This window comes from Gekko japonicus, unplaced genomic scaffold (assembly GCF_001447785.1).
Source record: "Gekko japonicus isolate JY-2015 unplaced genomic scaffold, Gekko_japonicus_V1.1 scaffold275, whole genome shotgun sequence".
NCBI classification, from domain to species: Eukaryota; Metazoa; Chordata; class Lepidosauria; order Squamata; family Gekkonidae; genus Gekko; species Gekko japonicus.
The window spans coordinates 187,481-201,100 of NW_015170895.1; the positions used below are offsets into that span (position 1 = coordinate 187,481).

At 51.5% G+C, this 13,620-nt stretch overlaps 1 protein-coding gene across 1 annotated transcript in view; it reads left to right on the plus strand.

The window, feature by feature from the left end:
- The window catches only part of GLCE (glucuronic acid epimerase), a 46,939-nt gene extending 42,525 nt beyond the window's left edge, over positions 1–4,414 (plus strand). Inside the window, exon 4 of the mRNA XM_015418506.1 lies at positions 3,337–4,414. Coding sequence (XP_015273992.1) covers positions 3,337–4,361 — 1,025 coding nt within the window. The 3' untranslated portion in view covers positions 4,362–4,414. The remainder of the gene's footprint in view (positions 1–3,336) is intronic.
- Positions 4,415–13,620: the final 9,206 nt, after the last annotated feature.

A 13,620-nucleotide genomic window follows, 5' to 3' on the forward strand; every position in this document is an offset into this window, starting at 1 on the left:
GGAATTAATTAATTAATTAATTTATTTATCCATCCATCTATCCATCCATCCATCCTTTGACTTCTATCCCGCTCACCCCCTAGGGGCTCTGAGCGGCTTACAATTCTAATTCATACAATCCTAATCTAGGGCCACATATGTGTAGGGATGGTGAAAAGCATAATAAGCCACACCCAACAGCAGAAACTCATTAGGATTGGCTACATTAGGGGGGTGTGGTCTAACGTGCAAAGGAGTTCCTGCAACAAAAAAAGCCCAGGGTTTTAACAACAAAGGAAGTAAACAGAATAAGAAGCAAAAGGTGGGTGTGGTAACATGGGGGTGTGACCTAATATGCTAATGAGCTGTGATATCAGGGGAGTGGCTTAATATGCTAATGGGTTTCTGCTGTTGGGTGTGGCCTATTATGCTACTGAGTTCCTGCTGGGCTTTTTCTACAAAACCCTGCCTACAACATACCCAGAAGAGGGTCGTCCAGCCTCCGCTTGAAAACGTCCAGCGAAGGAGCCTCCACCACCTCGCGAGGCAGCCTGTTCCACTGTCGTGTCGCATAACCTGCAGCTCAGCCTAGGGGGCGGCCAGGAGCTTTTCTCTACGGCCAGAACTCGCAGGCAGCGGCCCCCAATTGAATGGGCCCACTCAGGGGATCTGGGACCAGCCCAGGACGTCGTTAGTGTGCTTCCTGTTCTGTTCCTTCAAACTGCATTTTCTGTCTCTTTAAGTTTTCTTTTTCCAGGGTCCCCTTCGGTCTCCACTGAAAGGAAAAGCAGGGTAGGAATGCCCAAACGAATAGGGCGGTGAGATAGTCCAGGAGAGGATTTGTTAAAGGGAGGGATGGGGGGGAGAGAGAGAGACAACAGAGGTTGTTGTTCCAGGCACGGGACAAAGGCAGGAGCAATAGAGGGAAAGGACTTGAGGGGTGTGCCAGTGCCGGGAATGAGAGAGGAACATGGTGGGAAGAGATGAAGGCGAAGGAGTTCTAGGGACTATAACTATAGGCACTGAGAGCGTGGCCCATCTCCTCCCTGTCCGAATCTCACCTCTAGAACCTGTGGGGGAGGTGGGGTGAGTGTTTTGTTTTTTTCCCCAAGGACTTTTTCACTTTTTCTGATGGTAAAAATTGGGAAGTTTGGGGTGGGGGACGGACGGACACTGAAATAAATCCCTGTGAAACAGCTTCTCTATGAAAGAGCTTTGTGAGATACGTTTTTGTGAGACGATCCACAGCATTCGTTAATGATAACGCCTATGTATTCTGTGGACATACGCAACATATTTTCAGGAATGCACTTATTGTTTAAACGTGAATAACTTTGGCAGCAGTAATACGCTACGCTGTGTTGGAGAAATACATTACTAAAAGTTCAGTGTTTTACATCTTGTAAAGTATAGTGAGATGTCCTAGTATGTGGCTGGTCCTCTTGCCACTGTTTAAGGCCATTTCTGCCCAAGCAATGCACTTTCTTTTGTTGCTTACATAAAAGTTATTTTTCTAATTTCTGGCTTATTGCCTGCCTGTCAGACAGCAAAAATCAAGACGCGTCTTCCGAAGGGAGCACGGGGCGCAACAGCTTGCGTTGAGTATATTTGCAAGTCTGCATTTTGAATTCTATAAATATGCCAAATAGTACTATTTAGATGCTAACTGAGTTATAAATAATGCATTTTATCTTGCTAAAGCAGTAAAATAAGCTTAGGTTTGAAAGGAAAGCGGTTATTCCATGTATTTCAGTCTTTCCCCCAACCAGTCCCCCCCCTCCTGTCAAATCTCCAAAGATTTCCAGATATTTTCCATCTCCACTCATCTCTTCAATGAGTTTGAAAGATGCCTTTGGGCAAACGAGTCTCCCGCCTCAGTCATCCTCTACAATAGGGGGAGGAACTGCTAGTGGCCTTCACGTAGGGAGCTGGTTCAGAAACATGTTTCTAGTCCTCTTGAGGAACGCAAACACGCAATAGCAGCACCTTAGAGATGAATGAGAGCCATTTTGGTGTAGTGGTTAGGAGCGCGGACTCTAATCTGGGAGAACCGGGTTTGATTCCCCACGCCTCCACAGGCAGCTGCTGGTGTGACCTTGGGTCAGTCACAAGTTCTCTCAGAGCTGTTCTCTCAGGAGCAGTTCTCGAAAGCGCTCTCTCAGCCCCACCTACCTCACAGGGTGCCTGTTGTGGGGGAGGGGAGGGGAAAGGAGATTGTAAACTGCTCTGAGACTCCTTTGGGTAGTGACGGGTGGGGGTATAAATCCAATCTCGTCTTCTTCTTCTTCAGTGAGATTTTCAGGGAGTAGCTTTCAGGACTCGAAAGCTCCCCATCTGACAAAGCTTGTCCCTTAACAATCTTCTCGCTCTCTCGGGTGCTCCGGGGCTCGAGTCTGTCTGTTCCCCTGCAGACTAGCAGGGCAGCCCTTCAAAGCAAGTCCACCATGTTTGCTTTCCTCTCCCCGCCCGCCAATTTTTCCTTCATGCCGAAAGGAAATAGCTTTTTCTGACTCAAATTTACTGTTTCACGTGCGACGTTCCCCCTCCCACTTTGTTATCCAGACAGCCTCATTAGCGGGGGCCTAATGCATTTCCTCCGGCTAATCAATAGCCATTAGGATTAATGAGTCCATTACCCTAAAAGACAACGAAGTAATTTTAGCCAGAGCCTTAGCCCGGGATCTGCAAGGCAAGGCAGCGAAAGGTGGAGGGAGACCTTCGGGCCCGCCTCCCCGTGGTGGGTGTCGGGAGTGGTGAGGGGCCGGGCGAGTCCTAGCCGCCCTCCGGGAGCAGCCTTTGGGCCTGCAGACCTGAGGACGCTCCGCTGTGCAGGGGGAGTCTTTTCTGCCAAGTTGTACTTTGTGGGGGAATGGTTCTGGGCCTTGCCCTGCTAGCTGTGGTCTGAAGCCGTAGCGGTGAAGGTGGCATCTCCGGTCTCATTCGCCCCAGTCGACCTCCCAGCAGCCCCGGTCAAGACAAGCAGGGAGGGGTTTCTGGGGCCGAGGGAGAGCGGCTTTGGCCAGTCCAGCCAGGTACGACAAGGCGTGTGCCCGTGCGCCTGTGTCTCGTATTTCTGGTGTTTAATTTGGCAACCCCCTGCTCGTCTGGGTGAAAGGTAGAGTCTGGACCCTCTGGGTTTGATCCAGCAGACCTGCTGTTAATTAGCAGTAATGAGCTGATTGAAATGTTAATTGGTTTGGAAGCCCTTAGAATGTGCATTTGGGCCGGCAGGCGGGCTAGGAGGTGTCGCTTCCTTCATGCATCATCATCGACGATACACGGACCCCCCCAAAATAAAATAATAATCCTCGTTTGACTTTCTAACAAACGGCACCTTCTTCTTTTTGTTCCCCTTAGAAAATTCCGAGGGGGCATCTCTGCAGCTCGGGAATTCGAGGGACTTCATCATTTCCTTTGACCTCAAATTCGTAACGAATGGAAGCGTTTCGGTGGTTCTGGAGACGACCGAGAAGAACCAGCTCTTCACCGTGCACTACGTCACGAACTCTCAGCTGATCGCCTTTAAGGATAAAAGTGTCACCTACGGCATCGGGCCCAGGACTAGCTGGACCACCCTCACGCGAGACCTGGTGACGGACCTCAGAAAGGGGGTGGGCCTCTCGAACACGAAAGCCGTCAAGCAGACCAAGATCATGCCCAAACGGGTGGTGAGGCTGGTGGTGAAGGGGAAGGGCTTCATCGACAACGTCACCATCTCCACCACGGCCCACATGGCGGCTTTCTTCGCCGCTAGCGATTGGCTGGTGAGGAACCAGGACGAAAAGGGCGGGTGGCCGATCATGGTGACGCGGAAACTGGGGGAGGGCTTTAAGTCTCTGGACCCGGGTTGGTACTCTGCCATGTCACAAGGGCAGGCCATCTCCACCCTGGTCAGAGCCTACCTGCTGACCAAGGACCACGCCTTCCTCAGCTCAGCTCTGCGGGCGACTGCACCTTACAAGCACTCGTCAGAGCAGCACGGCGTGAAGGCCGTCTTCATGAACAGGCACGACTGGTACGAGGAGTACCCGACTTCACCCAGCTCCTTCGTCCTGAACGGATTCGTGTACTCTCTGATCGGACTGTATGACTTAAAGGAGACCGCGGGGGAGAAGCTGGGGAGGGAGGCGAAGCTGCTGTACGACCGGGGCATGGAGTCCCTCAAGGCGATGCTCCCGCTCTACGACACGGGTTCCGGAACCATCTACGACCTCCGCCACTTCATGCTGGGCACGTCTCCCAACTTGGCCCGGTGGGACTACCACACCACCCACATCAACCAGCTCCAGCTGCTCAGCACGATAGACGAGTCCTCCATATTCAAGGAGTTTTTCAAGAGGTGGAAGAGTTACCTGAAAGGGGGCCGGGCCAAGCACAATTGAGCAGAGCCCAGAGCCAAAGGGGGGGGCTTCCCCCCCACCACTCTGCTGGTGAACGGCCATCTCTCAAACAAAAACGTGGCGGGCGGACGTGTGTGCCTGCGCGCGCGTTGGTTGGCTTTTGGGAACGGGCTCTTGTCGTTTCGAAGAAGCGGTCTTTCATAGCCCACCTTTTTAACTGATTGCATTCCAGTGAAAAATACTTGAGCGTGGGAAGGTGGGAATCGCAAAGCAGACATTCGAGTGAGGGACTGGGTCTGAGCGTCCGGTGCCATCTCAGGCGTTTTGCTCCAGGTGAGGCCCACAGTGGATCTCAACTGGAGTAACTCTGCTTTTGGATTGCACTGTTGACTCGCGTACCAATCTACTCTGCCGTGATCCGTTGTGATCCAGCGTAGTGTGATACGTGTGTCCTCGTGAGGGTTTCCCCCCTTCTTTAGGGGGAAAAAATGAATGGACTGATGGCTTTCATAATTCAGTGTCTGGCAGGAAAAATAGAATATGGCCTCTTTAAAATTGGGGGGGGGGGGAGAATAGAATTATTTCTATTTGCAACAGCATTGGGGGGGGAAATGTTATTTTCTACCAGACACGTCTGCCTACTTGGATCCCAGAGAGTGGAAAGCGTTCCTCTTTTTGAGGGACGAAGTGCAGTTTTTTGTATACTTTTGTTTCCTTCTGGGGAAATTTAGAGCTATTTGTTTAAAAATAAGTCCTTAAAAATGCTTTGTTTATTTGAAGATGTGTAAATGGGGGGGGGGGGGGGCGATCCTGTTGCCGCCTGGGATTCCCTGCGGAAGCACCGCCAACAGCAGCCAGAACTGCCAAAAAGAGCCCTTCGGTGTCCTTGCACAGTCCCCCCCCCCCGCTCTCTGCCCAAGAGAGGCGCCCGGTGGATCTTGCCCACTGGCAAGCGTGAGCCTTTGCTCTCTAAGCACAACGACAGCCGACTGCACAAAAGACGGCCGCCTGGTCTCCAGCTGGTTCCAGAGTCAGAGTTTTAAGCTTAATCTTTCCAGCTGGTATAAAGAAAACCCACCTTGATTATACAAATGGAGTTACGGTGACCGCTGAGTTTTTCCGCTGCGTTTTGACCTTGCAAATGCTCCTGTGCGTTTTATTTTTCTTAATTGCTTGGGAAGCGAGTTGGGTGTTTGTGGTTGGCTGCCGGTAAGTCGTGCCTCTCCTGCCTTTGTGCACGGCACTGGCTTATTCGTCCATCTGGCTTGGACCAGTGTTGGTCACGGTGGCCCAAACAAAGGCTGGCCAAAGGTGCGATCCATTGGGCAGTCCGTTGGGCCGGACAGGTCACACATGTCTCAGTGGATGCCTCCCTGTGTGGCTGCAGACACGCCTGGGGAAGCCCTCTCTTGCGATGTCCCAAGCGACTTAGTGGACCTCCCAGTAATGTGACTTTTGGCTTGTTGCCACCTGGAAATTCCCTTCCTGGACTTAGAAAAATCTGTTCTCAGTCAGATACCCTGCATTTGGTCACGCCCACTTCAGCCCCATAGCCAGACATTTTGGGTTGGTGGGGCATGGGGAAATTTTGTGGGGGAGAGGGGGGAGGGAGACGGGCGGCCGCACACCTTCCCTGAACCCCAAGTAGCAAATTCGCCGCTTGGAATTCAGGGAAGGCGTGCAGCCGGCAGCCGGCCCTCTCCCTCATCTCCTACAACATCTAAAGGGCCCGCTAATCAGCTGGACGGCCCTTTAAATCTTGGGGAAGGGGAGGGGAACCATGGGCTCCCGCTGATCAGCGGGAGGGCCCTTTTAATGTCACAGGAGGGGGAGAGGAGCAGTGGCTCTTGTGGGGCGTGCCTCACATTTGAGGGGGCGGAGCCCCAGAATGCCCCACCGTGGCTATGGGCCTGGCCCCCTTGATTCCCAGCCTCTGAGAATGTAAAGGTTTGAGGAATCCAAGCAGATGGCACTGTAGGTTCGGAAGCTGTAAGTCTGTGAAAGGTGCCCTTCGCAGGGTGCAGCAAGCGAAGCGTGCCTTGCCAGTCCGCAGTGCCGTTTCATGGCTCTGGCTTGACGTCTCTGCAGATCGCTCGGCTGGCCACGGAAGCACAAGCTCCAGATGCATTTCTGCAAAGTCAGATGGCGTGTGTCGTTGGCAGCCGTTCACTTCCTTCTCATATTACTGCAGACTGTAATGGCTGCATCTCTGCATTACTCTGGAAAGGGCATGGGACGGTTATTGGGTTGGGTCCCATAAAGCATTTCCGCAGATGGAACAGCAAAGTGATTTCCACCGTTTCCCCCTGCGGGTGTCCAGTTCCCCCTGTGCTATTCCTGGGGGTACCCTGCCCTCCCCCAAGAGCGGCATTTCACGGGGGCATTTTGGGCCTTGGCGGAAAGGAGGAGGGGAGGAAATCGCATTGTGTTGATTCTCTCGTCTGCGGAAATGGTCCGTGGGAGCCAGGCCATTCAGACAGCTGCAGTCAAAGGTGTATCTCTTGGGATTGCAGCCCCTGCGTCTGACTTGGAGAGGTGACCGGGCTTTTCAGATGGCTTCCCATTTCCCAGCGTTCCTCTTTTCTCTCGGTGTATCGTTTCTCCATGCAGGGGTAGAAAAACGACTTCATTCTGGCCCTTTTAGGACTCTGCCCTGTATAGGTGAGAGAGAAAATTTAACTCCCTCGGCATCCGCGAGATCTAGCGAGCGACTCGACAGGTAGATCTTTTCCCTTGCTCTGGCTCCATCCACAAGTCTTGTCACAGGAATAATCTTCCGTGCCCTTTCAGAGACACGGGGAGGTGTCCAGCCTTTGACGGTCTCGGCATCCGGTTTGTGAAGGAAGCAGCATTTGGAGAAATGAGGCAGGAAGGAGTCCAAACTGCAGAGGGAACATTGGCTTTCTTGTAGGAGGCAGGAGAAGTTTGGGAAAAAGGAAAAAAGAGGGAGAGTCCTTCGAACCCGGCAGTCTTAGACAGCACCTTTTCCTGTTGGTGTGTGTTGAACAATCTAAAGAGTCACAGATTGGTAGCAAAAGCCAGCATGGGCCTTGGAAGTCTCTCCTTGGTAATGATGCCTAACTGTATAGAAAAGAGGGCTTTCTAAGAAGCACGGCCCCGTCTGCAAGACTCCCCTCCCTATTGCTCCTTTTGCAAAGTGTGGCTGACTGGATTTGGAGGAGCCCACCCAGACAGTTTGAGGGGATGGGGTTCCACTTTGCCTTAACCACAGGGCTTCCTGTTGCGCTCGGAAATGACAGTTCAGTATCGGCAAGGGGTGATCCTTTGGTTTGCCTCGGCGTTTCCAGGGCTTCCAGCTGTGTAGACCTGTTGCCTGTTTCTTGACCTCAGCTTGCCAAGCGGTTCGGGTTAGAAAATCCAGCGCTGCTTGCTTGAATCATGGCTTCTGTCGTCTGCCCCGTGTCCCGCCACCTTGGGGCTGGCACTCGTGCGGGGCGCTGGCTTCTGTGGTTGGCGTGACCGTTGGCAGAGGGAAGTGTGGTAGCCAGAACTTGTTGCTGGTGGATAATGTTGATCCAGAGGGGGAAGAAGCAAATTCTCTCGCAGACTTGGTGTGGTCGTCCGTTACCATCTGCAAAACCGAGATTGTGAAAAATTTGTTCCTCGACACCTTTCCCATGATCCCGCACAGATACAGTGTTCCCAATCTGGTTAGTTTGAAAACATGCTGTAATCTTCACATTTCCTCCTCCGTTCCCCTTCCTGTGTATTCCCACCCCTTCCCGTCCCTGTTCATCGTTAATCGCTGATACAGTGTTAACATGAACCACGGTTCATTGACAAACCGAGGTTTGAAAGCTCTGGTAACCGTGGTTTGTGTTCACTTTGGTGCCGAAACTTGGTTAGCTCTCAAAAAGAGGAGGGGGGTATAAATAATTGGTGGGAGATGGAGAGTGTGGAGAGATGTGGCCTGCTTAACTTTGGGAAAGTTGCTTAACTTTGGGAATGGCGTTGTCTGCACTTGGCCTGTGTTGGGTTTTGCTTTGTGTGTGTGTGGGAGTGGGTCTGAGGTAGCTGGCCGTGGCTGGAGATGGAATTCCAAGGAGTTTATTGCACATTCTTTAATTTTTTTTAAAGGTGGGGGTGGGGAGCTTTTGGAATAAGGTGGATGCCGGCGTGTTTTGGGTCATTAAAGAGCTAACTGGGAGCTAACTTTTGGATGGCTGACACGCCTTCTTCCGTTGCATCACTACACAGCAATGTTTTCTCACGAGCGACACGGTGCATGCTGGGGGACCCAGTGCAGTGAGACACAAGCACAACCGCTGATGGGGGAGGGGCAGCGTCGGCCGTCCTCTTCTCCGTCCTCGCAAGACTTTTCACTGACACGGAAGCCGCCCTCCTCGTCCACTTCGCTAACTGTCCCTGTGTCGATTGTTTTTTTTCCCTTTTCCTTTTTACATGTGGGGTTTACACCATGTGTTAAATATGCAATAAATTGTTTACAAGATGCCCTTTGGCGGGCAGCCAGTCCTTTGTAAAGCTGTACAGACTTTGTGGGTTAAGCACAATGTGCACAGGTTAGTTTTATATACAGCAAGACATGGGTTTTTTGCAGGGGGGGAAGGGGGGCCTATTATGTTTATATATCTATAAGGGGGGGAAACTATTACAGTAAACCGATCGACCTTTGTGCTTCATGTAAAGCTGCTTTATAAAATTGTGAAATAAAGAGAGTTTTTAATCTTAAAAGGTCCTTTTGCCGTGTTTGATTCCGCTCTATGACAGGCAACCGTCCCCGTCTGGGTAAAAAAAAAATAGCCTAACACAGTGGTGTCAAACATGTGGCCCGGGGGCCAGATCAGGCCCCCGGAGGGCTTCCATCAGGCCTGCAGTGGAACGGGCCATCTCCTGCTTCCAGTGCTGCTGCTGCATCAGAGCTTACTTCGCCAGACTCACTCACTCACTCTCTCTCTCTCTCTCTCTCTCTCTCTCTCTCTTGAGCCACCGGATGGGATTTTTTAATTGATTTTTTTTAACACTACAAAAAACTACAACAGAAAAGGGAGAGGGGAAAACTACATATAGGGGAGAAAGTAAAGAACCCACTACTGACTAAAAACCCAAGAGAGGAGATCCTCTAACTAGCTTTTTTTTTTTTTAGCATCCAAACTTATCATCTTTGTACTTCTTATGAACTGTGTCAATCTTTTAGAACTTTTAACCCTCCCCATTTACATTTAATTGCCCAATAACAGTGCCCCCCATCATCCCCTGGAACCAAAGTTCTCAAAGGCACAATTCAGAGTCCTTCAGCCTTTACTACTACTTCTCTCTTTTCCGCAGTTTGTAGGGACTTTTCGGGGCTGCTGCCCCCTGTTCAGACAAAGAGTCCTCGCCAGATGAACCAGTTTCCAGCTCGCCGCTGGACCTGCTGTCATCGCCAGACTCTCTTAATTGCTCAGCCATTTCATGTTTTAACCTGGGTCCTAGACTCAGAACTCTGAGCATGAGATTTCTGCGGTGGAAATCAATAAATCAAAAGTAGCTTTTGCAGCTTACAGAGCTAATGTTTTAAACATATTATTTTAAGTAAAAAAGAAATCTTCGTGTTTGTGTCCTTTTATAAAGTTTATATCTCGGCTACCTGGCATTACATTTTATGACACACAGGGCCCGGCCCAACAAGGTCTCATTTATGTCAGATCCGGCCCTCCATAACAAATGAGTTCGACACCCCTAGCCTAACGGGAAGGGGGGAGTTATTTTTTTTAAAGAAAAGATGTATGAATAGGTTGGATGAGACAAACGAGCCGTTATTATTCTATGGCATGAATGCATTTGACAGAAGTGGATCATATAGGAGTGGGATAAATTAATCTGAATGTCTGTCTTTAAAGGGGGAGGCTCCAAGCCTGTTTCTAGCCCTTACTTTCAAGGCGATTTATGGAGCTGGGCTTTTAATTAAGGGGGCGAGGCCCCAAAACGCCCCACTATAGCTACGGGCCATAGAACATTCTATGATTCCATAGAACGGCAGCTACTGCAGAGAAACCCTATGGGGCCACTCATAATAGTTGTCAGCTTCCCAGTCAAATCACTCTCCACACGCACTTTTCAGTGGATGCTTTATTTTAGAGATATGACATGCTATGGATTCAAACTCTGTTAGGACTGATTTGCAAGGTGGGAAACGCAAGGTATAGTTACAACCCCAAATTCTATGAGACCCAGTTTGGTGTAGTGGTTAAGTGCGCGGACTCTAATTTGGGAGAACCAGGTTTGATTCCCCACTCCTCCAGAGCAAACTAATGTATGCAGTAGCCAAATTGCTCCCTCACAACTTTAATTCCAGTAGTTCACAAAGTAGAATTTTTGCTCACAAGACTCCACAGCTTAGAAGGAACATTGGTACAAGTACCTCATCAGGTGCTTGCTAGTCTGATGCCCGAGTCTGACGATAGTCTGCTTGAGGGTCCGTGTAGCAGAGGTTATAGGGTGGAGCGTGGTTGTGGCCAGTGTTCCCTCTAAGCTGAGTGAGTGTGATTCCTTTAGCCTCCAGCTCACACATTTTTGTCTTCGCTCAGGAAGGAGGAGGGCTCCAGAGCAAACTAATTTATGCAGTAGCCAAATCGCTCGCTCACAACTTTAATTCCAGTAGCTCACAAAGTAGAAGTTTTGCTCACAAGACGCCACAGCTTAGAGGGAGCCTTGGTTGTGGCCTGGCCAATACTGTAAGAGTGGCTGTCTGGGAAACTCCGGAAGTTACTTAGCAAGAATACTGGTTGTTTGAGGAAGCGAAGCGAAGCCTTTGGGGACTGTCCAGTACGAATGGAGGCCAGTGAGGAGAGCTTGAATGCCCAACAGTAGCAACAAAGGTTTCTGGCGAATCCCAGAGTGCTCCCGCATCATGTGCATTGTGCGCGGACCTTTGGAGACTGCCGGTTCAAGCTGCCAAGGGACACTTTGTGCTTTAGGTCAAGATGGGTGGCCGTGTCAGTCTGTCTGTGGCTCTAGAAAAGAGCCCGAGTCCAGGAGCACCTGAAACACGAACAGAATTTGTGGCAGGCCACAAATTCTGTTCGTCTTTCAGGTGCTCCTGGACTCGGGCTCTTTTCTCCTTGGTGCTCGGGAGAGCGCTTTTGGCCGTTTCCGGCATCTGGAACCCAGTCCCCCGCCGGCGTCTCCGCCTTTCCCCCTGCTTGCGCTTTGGATGACAATATCGATTCTCATTACTTGGCAGTTTGTTAAGAAGGGGCTGCATTGGGGGGGGGGGAAATAGAAGGGAATTTAAATATGTTGTCTTGGTGACGGATCTGAATGTTTGCTGCTCAATTTGTGGCGAAAGGAGAGATACATTTGCCATCTGCTGGGAACGGCTGATCGCTGGCGTGGCTGGCGCGTTAAATAGCTTGCCTCTGTCAACCTGCCCCGGCCCTCGCCGGGAAGTGGGAAGGAGCTCTTTAGCAAACACACACACACCCCAAAAGAAGGAAGATGTCCCTGGCCTTCCAGAGTGGCCAGGAAAGGACTAGTAAAGGCAAAGGTAAAGGTTCCCTTGCTCAAAAGCCAGTCAGATCCAACTCTGGGGTTGCGGTGCTCATCTCTGTTTCCAAGCCGAAGAGCCAGCGCTGACCGAAGGTGTTTCTGTGATCATGTGGCCGGCATGACTAAACACCCTTCCCACTGAAGTGGTCCCTATTTATCTACTTGCAATTTCTTGCTTTCAAACTGCTAGGTTGGCAGGAGCTGGGACTGGAGACGGGAGCTCACTCCGTCATGTGGCAACTCGGGTCTCGAACTGCTGAACTACCAACCTTCCACAGCCTGCAGTTCAGCGTCTTAACCACTTGAGCCACCGCAGCTCCCCAGGAAAGGACTACTCTGCACAAACTTTCTGGTTGGGGGGTCTGCTGCCATGCGCCTGTCTCAGGGCGCCGTGACAAGTCCGTGGGATAGAGGAGCGCTTCTCGCAGGTTGCCTGGTGGCTACCCAGCTGCTGAAGGTCTCAGTGGGGCCCCGCCCAGAGGTACGTTTGGGGCACGAGTGGGCCCTGTAGGCAGAATGTCTCTTGGGGGGTAGCCTCATTTCTAGGCGAAGAAGAAGAAGAGATTGGATTTATACCCCTTGCCCTTCACGACCCAAAGGAGTCTCAGAGCGGCTTACAAACTCTTTTCCTTATCCAGGCCCCACCACAGACACCCTGTGAGGTGGGTGGGGCTGAGAGAGCTCTGACAGAAACTGCTCTTTTTTCAAGAACAGCTCTGACAGGACTATGGCTCGCCCAAGGTCATCCAGCAGCTGCAAGTGGAGGAGTGGGGAATCAAACCCGGTTCTCCCAGATTAGAGTCCACCACTCTGAACCACTGCAGCAAAGGCCTCTTGTACCAAGCCTGGGTCAAAAGCTGCACCGTTGAAACCCCAGAACCCCACAGAGCGGATCCCTGCCAGGCTTCCAGCTTCTTGGCTGGTGGGTTCTTCCCAGTCCCGGTGGCTGGGCTCGGCTTTCCTCTCCACTCGCCAGCCCCAGAAGAAGAAGAAACTGAATTTATACCCCACCCTTCACTCGATGTCTCAGAGCGGCTGACAAATTCCTTTCCCTTCCCCTCCCCACAACAGACACCCTGTGAGGTCGGTGGGGCTGAGAGAGCTCTCTTGAGAACTGCTCCTGAGACAACAACTCTGACAGAACTACGGCTCGCCCAAGGTCATCCAGCAGCTGCGAGTGGAGGAGTGGGGAATCAAACCCGGTTGTCCCAGATTAGAGTCCGCGCACGTAACCGTTTTAGCCCCCTGTTCGCCTCCTTCCCTTGAAATACTTCTCCCACTTTCTGCAGCGCCTGCGAGAGCCAGTTTGGTGTAGTGGTGAGGGGCACAGACTCTAATCTGGGAGAACCGGGTTTGATTCCCCGCTCCTCCACATGCAGTGGCTGGTGTGACCTTGGGTCAGTCACAAGTTCGGAGCTGTTCTCTCACGAGCAACTGGAGCAAGGGAGGGGACAGGAGACTGCTTGGGGGGGGGAGTGGGAGGAGCCACTCCGATTGTGGCCTCAGCCCGGCGTGGCAAAACAACCTTGTCTGTAGCAGTCAAGCAGTGTGGGAGCGTCTGCTGCACCGCTGGCTCTCCAGTCCGCCCATGTGGGTTTCCCTTTGCACCCGAGCGGCTGCCCTTTATACCGTTTATGTCTCCGGTACCTGGCATTATGGTTTATGGCACCCAGGGCCCGGCCTGACATAGTGACATACAGGGCTCTTTTTGTAGAAAAAGCCCAGCAGGAACTCATTAGCATAATAGGCCACACCCAACAGCAGAAACTCATTAGCATATTAGGCCACACCC